Source organism: Microtus oregoni, unplaced genomic scaffold (genome assembly GCF_018167655.1).
Source record: "Microtus oregoni isolate MIOR12 unplaced genomic scaffold, Mior012 000031F_ref0000149, whole genome shotgun sequence".
Taxonomy (NCBI): Eukaryota; Metazoa; Chordata; class Mammalia; order Rodentia; family Cricetidae; genus Microtus; species Microtus oregoni.
In genome coordinates, this window is record NW_024543090.1 from 15943469 (window position 1) to 15959202 (window position 15734).

Consider the following 15734-nt stretch of genomic DNA (forward strand, 5'->3'; position numbering starts at 1 on the left):
GAATGCAAAGTGTATATGGCAGAAGAAGAAAGGTCAAGGGAGGAAGGAAGTAATGGCAAAACAACGGAGTATCAACTGGTTTTGTCTGATAAGCAAGGATGTTCAAAGCGAGTCCAGAGACCAAGACTGCTAAAAGACCTTACAACATTTTGACACATGGTTTGCAGTTTATAGTTTATAGTTTTCTCCTTAAAGTAGAAAACAATGTTCAACTGTGTGAACCAACCACTACAAAGAAGCAGTTCTCAACCTGTGGGTTTCGACACCTTTGGGGTTGAATGATCCTTTCATAGGGGTTGTCTTAAGACTTTCGAAAAAACGCATGTATTTATATTATAATTCATAACCGTAGCAAAATTACAGTTATGAAGTAGCAACAAAAATAATTGTTTTTTTGTTTTGTTTTGTTTTGGTTGAAGGTTCACCACAACATGAGGACCTGTATTCAAGGTTCACAGAATTAGAAAGGCAGGTAACCACTGCTATAGAGGGAAAGCAACAAGGCAGTGAAATTCATATAAAGAGTAAAAGAGCAAGTGGCCAACTTAAGAGAAGTTAGGGAAGACACAACTTTCAAGGGGAGATGGACAGGAGTATGGGATAATGTAGGAAAAACATGTAAGTGCAATATGAAGGAGCTCTTTGCTCTTTCCTGTGGATGCATGGGACTAGCTGCCAGAGTTCCAGACTATGTCCTGGAATAAAAGCCAAATAGCCTGTCCTCCACTGTGTTGCTTTTTGTCAGAATATTTACTATAGCAATGGAAATAAACCAGACCATTCACCATCAAGTAATTATGCTCTTTAATAGTTATACAAATGAACTGAATTTGCATTTATAGAAAATTTGTACATGAATGTTGATAGCAGCTTTATTCACAGTCACCAAAAGTAGAAACAGTCATAACAAGACACAAGGGAACCAAATGCATATTAATAACTGATATTAATACATGATATTCTGGAAAATCACATTGGTGACCCCTTGATTACAGTAAGCTTATTTGTCTAGATAGAGTAGTCTTCTTCATTTTCTGATTCCTTTTCTCCAAGACATGGGGTAAGAAAGAAAGGGAGGAAAGAAGTGTGAAAAGGAAATGTCAGAGAGAGAGAGGTGGGTAATAAAAAGGTCCTGAGACTTGTTATCAAAAAAGAAAGTGAAGAGGAGGCAGAAAGACCTAAGGACCAGAGGATCATGGGGTTTGCTTCTTCCAGGAATCTGAAGCTGCACCCATGACGCCTTACTAAGGTGGCTGCCTTAACATGAGCGCAACAAGCAGGACACCAGCAGCCATGCTGCTTCAACAAAGGACTTCAGGCAATTAAGGAATGTTGAGAGCAGAAGAAACTGTCTTCCCCAGGAAAGAGCACACCAATTGGTATCCAATAAGAAATGGCCAGGCCTGAAAACATACATACAGGCATCTTTCTACAGATTAAGCAAGTTGTATTTATGTACTTAAGAAAGTGTGCATGTGTATGTGTGTGTAGAATGAGCGAGACAAAGTGGGAGAGACGCAGAGACGAAAAGAAACAGAGAGACATAGAAAGGGTTATGTATATAACAACAGGAAGTGGGGAAAAAGTCTTTAATTTGAAAGTGAGCAAAGAGGGGTGTGGAGGAAAGGGAGAGGGGGAAGATGATGTAATTACATTATAATCTCAAAAAATAAAAGAAATTATCTTTTAAAAAAGAAAGTGAGGAAATTGGCACTATTAGAGAAGAGTTAACTGAAATTTTTCCAGTTAATCAATGTCCCATTATATTTTTTTGAAAAGGAACAAAACCATAATGAGAAAAGTTGGTCAAAATAATTTTTAAAATGCACCATAAATTTTCAAGAATGATGTATATAATTAGTTGTTTCGTTATTCCCAGGTACTGAAGACACCTACAAGGAAACAAAAGAATGAAAATTTGACATAATTCTTAATGTCAATAATATCATATCTCAAAGAAACAACAGCTCTCTGCAGCGGGCTAATGTCCTGTGACAATGAACTACCAAGAGAACCCTAGTGGGTTACCTGGTGAAGCTAAGCTTCGAGCTGAACAATGCTTAAGGGAGGGGTTAGTGTTTCAGGTTCTTAGCTGTGCTCACGGCAGCAGAAGTAGAGGAAGTCTAAAATAAGGGGTCCTTTTTTAAATTTGGAAAGTGTTTGGATGGAATAAATAACCCTTTGATGTCACCAATTTTTGATAAAAGGTCACCAATGTCTACTTTTAGCTCAGTCCAATGATCTATAGGTATCCAAACCTGTTCATCATTAATTTTTTCTGCGAGATTTACATGCATATTTATTTATTTATTTACTTATTTGTGTGTGTTGTGTTGTGTGTGTGATGATGTTTGCATAGTAAATGCTTTCACTATTTTTTTTTATTTAAAAAACTATCTCTTCTCATTTTACATACCAATCACAGTTCCCACTCCCTCCTCCCACACACTCCTAATTGCTGAGTCGTCTTGCTGGCCCTAGTAAGTACTCTTTTCTTACTGACTTCATCCTGAGATTTGGGGAACCACTGTTTTCCTTCTACTTTTAGAGAAGCCATCTTCATCTGAAAACATCATTGTGATTCCCTGAAACATAGACAGCTTATGCGTGTGCCTCAGGAAGTAAGCAAGAAAATAGGTCACAAGACCCTTTCCTATTATTTGTGCTTTCTATCATGACTCTCTTTTTCCTTACATAACTTCACTGAAAACAGAGGGTAACTCTGTAGGTCTTTCATACAAATATCTAATACATATCTTCACCTATCCCCAAAGACAGATTCAACAGGCATCTGCTCCATCCTGATCACCACCAATGTACTGAAAATAACACTTTGTTTTATTTTCCTGCATTTTGTTTCATCTTCCATCTTTTTGTCATTTTTCTTATTTATAATGTCTAGAGAACTTTTCTCTCTCCTTTTTTCCCCTCGAAAGCCTTCCATAATGAAAATCTAACTAACCATCAAGCCTTTCCCCAAATGCTCATGCACTGCAACCTGATTATCCTGCTAGATGACTTATTGGTTTTATACTGTGCTTGTCTTCTTAGTGTTTATCATTCTTTTATCAATTAACCTTCAGTCTCTTCAGAATGTAAGGCTTTTTGTGTTAGACATTTTTCAAAAACTGTAAGTATTTGTAAAAGTATTAGTTGTTGACTGATGTTGAAATCTACTTCTCTGTTCCATTGCCTACTGTTAGAGAATCACACAAGAGAACTAACCTATACTATACCTGTCACTTGTCTGAATCACTGCCATTGGACAGTTACTCACCTTTTCTTCCAGGTGCAGCTCTGAAAGTCGCAGATAAGCCACAGGTGCAAATGCATCAGCGGAGTGTATGACTACTTCTGAGGAGTCTCTGCAACACAGATAATTTAGTGTACTTACCAAATCCATACCTGTGGCTAATCACTCCAGTTGCCAACAGCAGACACCTGAAATCTGCCAATACTAGGAAACACTGACACTTTTCCTATGTAAAGGGACCCACAGTTCACATTTAAGTTTCTGCAACTCTCTGGAGACCTCAACTGTTCAATTGCACTTCACAAATGTGCTTGACATGGGCTAAACATTAAGCGTCATTGCTTGGTCTTCAATGTGCCTTTATTTTTAAGACTCGGTGCTTCAGACACAGTCTAAGTCATCCTTCACAAAGGCAAGTTGGTTGAGGTGGCTGCACTCTTCACACTGTAGGGTCACTGCTATCAACACTGCTTATTTGACAGGATAATTACTACATTCAGGTAACACTGTACGAACTGCTTGCTGCCTCCATATGGGCACATGCAAATTTACTCAAATTTGAATAACGATACCCTGTAAATATAAATAACTAAGATTATTTGTGAAATTAATAACTATTTTTGTTTATTAATACAGCAATAATGTTTCTCAATTCAACTGAAAATATAAAAATAGAAATTCCAAATATCTCTTTTAATTTCTCATGAATCATTTCCATTGGTTATATTATTAGCAGCTGGCCATTGCAAGGTTGGTAAGCTCATCTTTAACTCTTTTCTTTTTCTTCTTCTTCTTCTTCTTCTTCTTCTTCTTCTTCCTCCTCCTCCTCCTCCTCCTCCTCCTCCTCCTCCTCCTCCTCCTTCTTTTAAAAACCAGATTGATTTATTTTCATTTTGTGTGTGTGAGTGTTTAGTCTGCATATATTACCATGTGCATGTCTGGTCCCCACAGAGCCTAGAAAAGGTCATTGGATTCCCTGTAACTGGAGTTAAAGATGGTTTTCAGTCACTATATAGGTTCTAGGAATCAAACCTGGGTCCTCTGGTAGAGCATCAGATGTTCTTACCTGCTGAACCATCTCTCCAGTCCAGTTAATTTGACTATATATATATTTTTAAAAATTCAAATTATTTTTATGCTTTTACTTTATTTTAAAACTAAAGTGTGTGTAGGTGTGTGCACGTAACTGGACAATGCCTGTGGAGGTCTGGAGTTACAGGCAGCTATAAGATGTTAGTGCTGGGAGTTGAACTTGGGTCCTATGCAAGAGCAGTATATGCTCTTAACAGCTGAACTGAGCCATCTCTCTAGACTCTTCAACTCTTTGCAACTAGCTTAAAACATATGTCAATAAGGTTTTACTCATTAGAAAGTTATGTAGTTATGAAGAAAGAACCACAAAATACTTGAGTCCAGAATACTGAATTTTCACAAGAAAATGTTTGTTTCATTTGCAAAATGTAAAATATTAAAACTGCATATTTGATGATTAAAAACAATACATATTCATGAATATTTACTATTAAAAATGCATCTATGCATATTTGAATAAAATAACATTAAACAGACAATGTTGGAAGAAAAGAAACTTATATAAATTGACCCTTTAAAAATCAGGTTTTGGATAAAAAGATATAACTAGCTTTCACAGATTACATCAACATAAAGATGCTTTCAGAGAGAGAAAGAGAGAGAGAGGCATACAGACAGACTCATATACAGACATACAGAGAAACAGGAAGGGAACTTGTCAGGAAGAAGGTTCTTACTTAATAGACATTCTCTGACACCTTTCACACAGTGGCAGGACTAGTATTTGTGTGTCGTGAACTGCATAAAGCTTGAGTTGCTATAGCTACCAGGTGAAGATGCTGAATTGTTTCACTGTTAAAGTACCACAATGCTGAGATCCTTTCACGACAAAGTGGAAAGCAGTACTTCTTACAACTAGGTGTTTATGAAGACCTTGGGGTTCTCAGAGTCATCAGTCTGTCAGAAGGACATCCCTTTGCATGTCTTGTTTTTCGTTTTCTGTGTTTAATCTTGTGTTAATAAGTAAATCTATTCTTACTTTTTCAATTATATTCTGTTTTCCCAAACATGCAAATTATTTTTTTAATAATAAGCAGCACTGTTTCATGGAAGTATACTTCCTGTATACAAAATCCTTTTGTGATCTGCATGTCCATAAAAAATTTCTCCCATCTACAAACTTTTAGGAAATAACTTTGCTCTCTTCTATCAAAGTTAATACACAGATATGTTTTCACTTTGAGCTTATAAAGGAAGAAATAATAGGCATCAATAGTGACCAGCAGAGTTTGATAGAAACAACAGACACTCCATGATAAAATGACAAATATATCAGTGATGTTAATTAGTAATGCAAAAAAAGTTAGGAGAACATGAAAACAAATCATGAATACTGGATTTGGGGATGAAACAGTTTTAGTCTTAATTACCGAGATTATTCCCTTGCCCATTATTAATTGTTCAAAGAATTCAAATCTTTTTGTTTGTTTTCTTTCAGAGTCAGGGTTTCTTTTTGTAGCCTTGGGTGTCCTGAAACTCTCTGTAGACCAGACTGGTTTCAAACTCACAGAGATCCACCTGCCTCTCTGCCTCCCATGCTGGGATTCAAGGTCTGCAGCACCACAGTCCAGCTTAATGCTGGAGAGTAGCAGAGCTAGTCATTCATCAAGCATCTTTTTCAGGAAGCATGAGTGTAGGAGAAACAAAACAAAAACAACACAGGAAATACTCTTCCAGCAGACACATAACATAGCTAATAAGGTGATGAACTAGACTAAGTTCCCATTGTCTCATTTACCAACTTTTACCATTTATGGCAGAGGTACCACACTGCTCATAATAAACTGAATCTGCTTCAAAAAAGTTTATATGTAAAAATACCCCTCCCCCAGAACTCAATAGAAATGTCTAGTCTCATCATTCTAACTTGTTAAAGCCAAGAAAGAGGAAAAAGAGGACGGAGTTAATGGAACCCACGGGCTACTGATGTGGTAGTTTATCAAACGTAGCTGTAATGAAAGATAAATAATACAGGCAATTCACACTTCAGGAAAGGATAAAAGTGTCAGTGTGTAGGCACCAGTTTTACTGCAAGCCGTAATCAGCAAGTAAACGAAAGTGCAATGTCTAAAAAGTTTACAGCCTTCTATGAAGGCCTATCCTTGTCGGGTATTGATTTAAGTATTCACACGACTTCCTTGGGATTAAACAAATTGAGTGTTTGTGAACTTTAGGGACATGTTCTATTTCTTCCAACCAAAGCTGCCTCAAGCTAAATGCTGAGTTGCTTCTATCACTTAAATTTAAGAAAAGGGAAGAAGCTGAAATGGTGTCTTACACAATGATTTTCTTCTTAAATAGAGGGCAATCCAAAGTGAATGTTTCATACTCGCCACCTTCCCCACATACGTGGACACCATACTTCTTAGAAAGCTGAGGATCATGAAAAACAAAGAAAAGGAATCATTAAGATAATACCCTCAAAATACTCATTTAGCAGATTATCCACTCCTAAAAACTAATTCAGGATACTGATTCTAAAATATATTGTAGGCTACAGAAGGACTATTATAGGATACTAAAAACAGTGAATTTCCAAAGTTGTAGAAAGTCTTTTTAAAAAGTTCTTATGTTTTAATAAGGTTCAGTTTATGAAGCTATCTAATAATACCTGGAAATAAAAAAGCAAGCAAGCAAGAAAAAACAAAATAAACTAAAAAGCTCCAAAGCAACAAACAATCAAACCCGTCTTATTTGTTTTCACTATAAGCCATTATGTGGTAATCTTGATACTGAGTACAAGCCCTACGGCTAATACACACTGGGCATCAGTGTTGAGGTCGCTTGCACAGGCTGTCATTGATACTGATCTTTCAGATTCTCTGTAGGAAGTTTTGCCATCACAGTTCTATGGCTCCTTGCTTCAGAATGTAATAGCTTTTCATGCTCAATGGTGCCAAAAGTCCAAATCTTTTCAGCTTGGAGGCAGGAGTCCTTTTCCTTACTATCAATGACGTGGCTACTTCTTAAGTCTTCAGTTTTCCCTGCATGTTACAAGCTTACTTGAGGATTTTTGTACTTGTGCTACTCTTCTGACTTCGTGGCTTCAGTGTAGACCTATGAGCATTCTACTCCTCACGTTGAGAGTCAGAAGTGATGTGAATGACACTGGGTTGTTTGAATGCACCAGCCCCCATAACCTCACAGGGAGTGGCACTATTAGGACATGTAGCTTTTTTGGAGTGGGTGTGGCCTTGTTGGAGGAAGAATGCCACTCCGGGAGTGGGATATGAGGTTTCCTACGCTCAGGATACTGCTGAGTCTATCAGTTGAGTTCCTGTGGCCTACAAGATACAGAACTCTCAGCTATTCCTCAAGCACTATGTCTGTCTGCATGTTGTCATGTTCCTTGTCATGATAATAATGGAAGGACCCTCTGAACTGTAAGCCACCCCAATTAAATGTTTCCTTTATAAGAGTTGCTGTGGTCACAGTGTCTCTTCACAGCAATAAAAGCCCTAAGCAAGACACATTGTAAAGCCAAACAGCAAAGAGAGTGTGGAGGAGAACTGGATAGTGTTTTCTATAAGGGCTCCAAAGGGCAAGATAGAGAAACTTTTGCCTGGCTCATAAAGCAGAGACTCTGCAGAGCCAAATGATGAGAGGTGGTCCCTATGGGACCAAATAATAGGACAAGACTGCTTTGTCATACCAAACTAAATTAAATTAATGCCTTTTCTGCAATAAAAACCATACAGCAATAATAATGAGATATGGATTTCCAGGTATTTATTTCTTCCGCACTTGGTGTTCAACTGATTTTCTAACAACTTCCCACCATGGACCTTCTAATTTCACCTTTATGACTCACTGCCCAGATTATGTGGAGAGTATATATGATCAATACTTAGATTTTCTTCACTGCCAAATGTCTCATTGAAACTCTCTGTTGTTTTTGTAATACAAAGAATAACTGGAGTGATAAAGTCTGTGGGACTGCTACAGCCTATAGAAGTGATTCTGTTAGTCCCTGTAAAGGAAACATAAGCTGCAATGTTACTTCAACATTTGCTTTCAAGAGGTACACAAGACATCTGTATGTGCTCTGCAATATCCTCAGTTATAGTAAATATTATTAATATTCATTTATCCTATCAATTATCTCTTCAACAAATGTTTATTGAGCAGCATTGAGACATTAAAAAATAAAAAACAAAACACTTTCTTTAGTTCTTGAAATTCACCACAAATATAATGCATTCACATAGCAGTGCCACAAAATAATGATTAAACCATGATGTTGCCTATATCAACCAATATTTAGCACCTTCTTTCCTTCTCTATTATTAATTTACCAATATAGAAATATAGCTTTCTAGTTAAGAAATTTGGATAAAAGCCCTAGTGGTCTCTAAGACTGACAAATCACTAAGTATTCTTACTGAATCCTGATATTTCTGTTGCTTCTCTAAGTTCAATTAGCTTCATGCTATAATACAAGTGAGTTATAAACACAAATTCTAAGGTTCTTGATAACGTGATAGTATATTCTTCAGAGGTGAAAGTTAATCATATCTACTTTGTTCAGAGAATTGGTACTCTACTAAAATACAAGATTCTTGTAGTATAAAAGCACGAAATATCCATGGTACAGAAAATGTCACTTTCCATAAGTTTCTATAAGTTTAGGATCCAAAAGTATAGATTCCAGAGAAATATTCATGAAGTATACCTTTAATGTATTTTTATAAGACTTGAAATCATGTTTATACTGTTCACACAAAGTAGCAATAGTCCTCATTCATCTCAGTTCTGGCTGCATCTTCAAACTGGAAATATCACATGCTCTACTTAGCTACTCCTCGATAATATTCTGCCAGCATTATTACAAGGAAAAAACCAAATGATGTTTCTCTTTGGTTTAGCATCATAATAAAATTTTGTTATTCTTTTCCATCTCTTTTTAAGATTTACTTTTTCCTTTCCTTTACATTCTTCAAATTTAATATGCATAAAAGAAATGTTCTTATCTCCCCACACCCTAATTCTCTAAATACAACAATGCAAACAAGGGTTGAAATACTAGTGGAGAGCTTAAGTCTGTGCTTCTGTTCTACATGCAGGCTGATTTTTGAAAGTTCATTAATTCATTTATTGACTTGAAAGCTCTACCAAGAACTTTGCAGTTGCAGATTCTATCATGTACACTAGAAGCATGGCCATGAACAAGGAAGAGAATGCACCACTTTTAAGGCTCTGATGACCACTTTGCAACTCAACTCTCAAAAACAAGTTCCTCTCTTGCCTTCTATATTCACCTTTCCAATTCCCTCAATATTTTTCTTAATGCTATATGTACAACATTCTGCTCAAAATCTTGGGTGGTCAATCACTGTTTTCTCAGTAAAATTAACTATTTAAGTCATAACCAAAGGCTTCCAGCATTCTGTCCTGTCCTATATATGAATATATAGGCACTGGAGTAATTGGCAGATTTGGAAAGATTCTGATTGACTTGAGAAAATTAAAAAAAAATAACTTTATAAAGTAAAATTCAAAGTGAGGAACATAAGACCCAAATGAGTCTCCTTCTTTTCAACATAGACAATCAGTCTATGGTACCTTATCCTGCTCTGAGAATCATTATGGATCAGATGTGAGCATGCTCCATAAGAAAAGCCTGACTGGCATGCAGTGACAAGTTAAATTTGAACAGGAAACAAATAGCCCCTGTCTATCAAGAATAAGAAGGAAAAGTCACTGATGTCTTCTATTCTATTCTCGGAAACAGGATAAAAATTTTCCATTTTTCGAGATCTAATGCAGTGTTTTTTATTAGACATTGAATAGGTGATGTCACTATTTTCCTCTTCCCTCACATTTAATTATTTGGAAAGTTGAGTTAACACAGAAATTTATAGAGATCATATGGCCAATGGGTAAGATGAACACACTTGTTACTTTTCTGTATTTTGCTTGATTAAGAAATAAGTTACTGGGAGCCGGGCAGTGGTGGCGCTCGCCTTTATTCCCAGCACTCGGGAGGCAGAGGCAGGAGGATCTCTGTGAGTTCGAGGCCTGCCTGGTCTAGAAGAGCTAGTTCCAGGACAGGAACCAAAAAAAGCTACAGAGAAACCCTGTCTCGAAAATAAAAAAACAAAATCACAAGAAATAAGTTACTGGGGACATCGCCCTGGGCACCTGGGAGCCCCTCTAGGTTCAAGTCTCTTGCCAACCCTAAGGTGGCCCCCTTAATTAAGATATATGCTTCCCTGCTCCCATATCCATCCTTCCTTTATCCCAACCATCCCGTTTCCCCAAGTTCTCCCCATCCTCCCCTTCTCACTTTTCTCTCCCCATCTCCCCTTACCCCCATACCCCCCACCCCCAAGATCCCAATTTTTTGCCTGGCAATCTTGTCTACTTCCCATATCCAGGAGGATAACTATATGTTTTTCTTTGGGTTCACCTTCTTATTTAGCTTCTTTAGGATCACAAATTATAGACTCAATGCCCTTTATTTATGGCTAGAAACCAATTATGAGTGAGTACATCCCATGTTCATCTTTTTGGGTCTGAGTCACCTCACTCAGGATAGTGTTTTCTATTTCCATCCATTTGCATGCAAAATTCGAGAAGTCATTGTTTTTTACCGCTGAGTAGTACTCTAATGTGTATATATTCCATACTTTCTTCATCCATTCTTCCATTGAAGGGCATCTAGGTTGTTTCCAGATTCTGGCTATTACAAATAATGCTGCTATGAACATAATTGAACAAATGCTTTTGTAATATGATAGGGCATCTCTTGGGTATATATTCCCAAGAGTGGTATTGCTGGGTCAAAGGGTAGGTTGATCCCGAATTTCCTGAGAAACTGCCATACTGATTTCCAAAGTGGTTGGACAATTCAGCTGAGGATAGGGAACCTGAAATGACCCTATCCTATAGCCATACTGATGAATATCTTGCATATCACCATAGAACCTTCATCTGGTGATGGAAGGAGATAGAGACAGAGATCCACATTGGAGTACCAGAATGAGCTCCCAAGGTTCCAATGAGGAGCAGGAGGAGGGAGAACATGAGCAAGGAAGTCAGGACCGTGAGGGGTGCACCCACCCACTGAGACAGTGGGGCTGATCTATTGAAAGCTCACCAAGGCCAGCTGGACTGGGACTGAAAAAGCATGGGATAAAGCCGGACTCTCTGAACATTGCAGACAATGAGCACTGATGAGAAGCCAAGGATAATGGCACTGGGTTTTGATCCTACTTCAAGTTCTGGCTTTGTGGGAGCCTAGCCAGTTTAGATGCTCACCTTCCTAGACCTAGATGGAGGGGGGAGGACCGTGGACTTTCCACAGGGCAGGGAACCCTGACTGCTCTTCGGACTGGAGAGGGAGGGGGAGAGGAGTCGGGGGAGGGGGAGAGGAGTGGGAGGAGGGGGAGGGAAATGGGAGGCTGGGAGGAGGCAGAAATTTTTTTTTCAATAAAAAAATAAATAAATTAAAAAAAAGAAAAAAAAAGAAGTAAGTTACTATTTTCTAACCAGTTAGACTGCTTTTCATAAGGAAAGAAGATAACTTTTATATATGTATTAATGTAACTTTCACTGCATAAAAGCATGTTTAATGCTTCATAAGTATTTACATATTATCCTCTAGATACAATTTTTTGAGTAATATTGGTTTTTCATTTCATTATTAGAGTAAGGTTTTTAACAAACTGGTTGAGCAAATGTGCTGATCTTGGGCCATTTCATGGCTCATAGAAATATTCTGGAATCTCAGCATTTTAAAAGCGAATTCCCAACATATGAAAAGGGAATGACTTACATGAGTTTGTTTAGGGGGCATATCTACTTACATATACACATTTACAATAATGTTATATGTAGAAAAGTAATTACAGAACTAAAATTAAGGGGTTTATAATCTCCATGTTTAAATTTTTATCCCCTTAACATATAATATTAACATTAACTATAAAACTTTTTTATTAAATCATGAAGCTTTGTTTTTAAACAAATCCCACTTTCTGTTACTCAACTTAAGATGGAGAGTGCCAAATCAAATGGACTTCTCATTCACTCTCTCCTAGAGAAGCCCACAGGACTTATACAAAGCAACACGATTTTATTTCACAGATGGAATTTTTAACATATATAATCTCATACTGTATACATTGAGTCAGAGGATTTACTTATTTTTTGGGTATCACCTACTACTGGCTTAGATATAAAGGTTTGCAGTGTGATCAGACAAACAGATCCTGTATAGAAGAGCATACTGATTGTCTGTTCAGGCTAGTTCATGTTAGCTTCCTCAACATATAGAGAGGGCACACCTGCAATGGAAGTCCCATGATTACTTTAGAGGAAGATCAAGGCATTCCTTCATTGACTGCTCTCGGGACAAGAGCAAAGAAGGTCAGAGTGACATTTTTTTTTAATTCTGCTCAAATGTCAAGGTATCTTGTTTTGAGAAGTTAATTTTGAATGCCATCAGCATGAATGATTAGTGAAATGTATTTCTGCATTAGGAAAATTTTCACCTTTCTACATTAGAAAAATGAGTGGATGATCGTCTGCTTATTGCTATCCATTTATTGTCCGAATCAAACTGCTCTATAGTTTTCCAGTTTATGTGGTCTGTAACGTTATTCACCTCTCACGTCTTTCTGACAGCCTTTCGTGGGCTTCCAGATTACTACAGATTTGAAGACACTCTTTTCCTATTCCTTTTCCCTACTGCTGTTCCTAAGTTACACATACCCCTTGATGAGCTCTTTGTAGTAAGCTCTTTTGTCAATACAGTCCCTCTCATATGCATTACTCTTCTGGCTTCTCCAAGGCTGATGGTATTCTCCTGCTGCTAACATTACTATTCATACTACTTGTTCTATGGCTAAGGCAGGGTTATTCCTATTTTAATTAGACCTCAAAATGACTTCTGAGTAGAACAGTTCATTCTCTGAAATCAGCTATTGATGTGGGATTTCCCTCTGTATGCTGTGATTATCATTGATGAAGAAAGAAACTGCTTTGCACCTATAGCAGGGCGGAACTTAGGTAGGTGGGGAAAACTAAACTGAATGCTGGGAGAAAGAAAGGTGGAGTCAGAGGGAAGCCATGTAGCCCCACCAGAGACAGATGCCAGAATTTGTATCCTCATAGGTTTGTTAGATAATTAACTAGTCATGAATAAAGACCACTTAGCACATGATATGCAGTCAGCATTGAGTTACTACAAGGCTCAACTACGAGAGACAATGAAGTTCATGTAATAGGGTAGAATGAAAGCAACGTTCCACAGCTGCTTGACAAAGAGACCAGAAGCACGTGAGGATTACTCACCTACTACATGCAGTACCGACAAATAACAACCTTAGCCTTCTGTCTGACCATCTCAACTGCACACCAGTGTCATTGGTTAAAAACATTTGTCTTCGGGGTATATGTTATAACATGAAATCTAGTCTGTTTAAGATTAAGTTTGTGGCCGGGCCATGGTGGAGCACACCTTTAATTCCAGCACTCAGGAGGTAGAGGCAGGCAGATCTCTGAGTTCAAGGCCAGTCTGGTCTACAAGAGCTAGTTCCAGGACAGGCTCCAAAGCTACAGAGAAACCCTATCTTGAAACAAAACAAACAAAAACCAAGCTTGTCTTGATTTTTCACTAAACCCTTCTGCCTTCTATAATAATAAGTGCTTCTGATTACCTTCATCGCATGTGAGCAATTGCTGATATTGTGTGTAATTGTTGGTTCTTCATTTTTCAGCTTGTGCAAATTTTGATGCCAATGTCTTTTCGTCTTCCTGTCACATTAGTTCCATATAGTTCTATCATATCTGCTTCCTAAACAGTTTCATGGACTTTACTTCCCATTTTTCCTCTGCTAATCCGTGAACAGCTGCAGACTATGTTTCCTCACCTTTCTTGTAATAGCATGAATTGCTGTTGAGGAGTCCTCTGAATCTTATTCTTATCCTAAATTGCCTGGCCTATACCGGTAGGCCCTTCAAGACTGCCCTACATTTCCATCTTACCTTTTCCTTACCAATCTATCAACACCAGTTTAATTTCATTTAGATCAAGTTTCTTCTTGTCTCTGTGTGCCTTCCTGCTAATGAGTCTTCATTCATATTGATTTACTTTGTGGCCACTGCCCAGGTAAATTTCACCCATCATTCAAATCTGTTTAAGATCTTATCCACTATTCCAGGATCTGTGGCCCTATTGCATCTAGCAGCTCCTACCTGGCTGACATTAGGAACCAGGTTCCTATCTGATACAGGTTATTAGAGTTTTTCTTCCCTTACTTGCTATAGTACACATTCCATGAAAAACGCAAAATGTTCAATTTGTTTTCCTCCCACCGCAGCAGTTTGCACAGAACTGGTAACATGGGTTGATTCTGAAAATACTCAACATTCAATTCTACAAGTATCACATGACAGTAGAGACCAAGAGCTCATTTACAATATACATTTAGAAAAGTGTGAGGGCCACAAATTAGGACAGCTGGGAACTAACATGACTTATATGCTCCTCTTTAAATACTACAATCAGGTACTGCTGCTCAAACTACTTAATAATTGTTCTGCCTTCCTCGAAAGTCTTCATTTACTGCCCCCTGTTTAGATAATTAATCCTTACTTCATTATTCTAAACATTTAAACATGTGGTTCTATTTCCCCAGAGAAGCTTTAGTTAAGATATACTCCCAAGATAGGAGACTAATGTTTGAAGAACTGTTTCTTCTGCATTATGTGTTGGTATACAGTGAATAGCTAAAATTCTGGGGACCACAAGTGTTTAAATTTTCAGATTTTATTTTCAGATTTTGCAGTCTTTATATATATACATAATGAGATATTCTGGTTTAAGCCCTAAGTGTAAAGATAAAATGTACTGCTTCATATACATATGTGTATTGTAATTATACATGGCTTACATGTCATTTTTGTGTCTGAATATTATATAGTAATATCCTGGTTTACCCATAACCAACATCCTCACACTTTCTAAAACATTAAGAACATTTTGTTTTTCTCATAGAATTAAAAACGCCTTTAAACAGAAACACAGAATTGGACATACTAATGAGGTATCATATAATACTTCAAAATATGCGCGTATCATATATTTTAAGGGTAAACAAACTTATATTCTCAATTAGCTATATTTTTATATAAAGCAGTCAAGTTCCTTCCACCCAGGTTTATGGAACACATAGTACATTACTATTAGCTATAGCTGCCCTACTTAGTTGGTTTTGCTGTAGAATCCTTCAACTCATAATGTCGAAATCTAGAGAGGGCTTCTAAAACTCCTTTTGTCAAAGCCACAGTCTTTCACTTCCTTTCTTTCACTTTCGAAAACTTGACTTCATTGTATGTCAATACTGCTTTGGGAGAAAGAAGCTAACTCAGTCTGGTGGCAGTG

At 37.4% G+C, this 15734-nt stretch overlaps 1 protein-coding gene across 1 annotated transcript in view; it reads right to left on the reverse strand.

Annotated features, from left to right (window-relative positions):
• Window positions 1–787: 787 nt before the first annotated feature.
• Dph6 (diphthamine biosynthesis 6) overlaps window positions 788–15734 on the reverse strand; it is a 110860-nt gene continuing 95913 nt past the window's right edge. The window contains exons 7-9 of the mRNA XM_041679003.1: window positions 6624–6718; window positions 3278–3365; window positions 788–1892 (exon numbers count right to left, since the gene is read on the reverse strand). Of these exons, the coding sequence (XP_041534937.1) occupies window positions 1839–1892; window positions 3278–3365; window positions 6624–6718 (237 nt within the window). The 3' untranslated portion in view covers window positions 788–1838. The remainder of the gene's footprint in view (window positions 1893–3277; window positions 3366–6623; window positions 6719–15734) is intronic.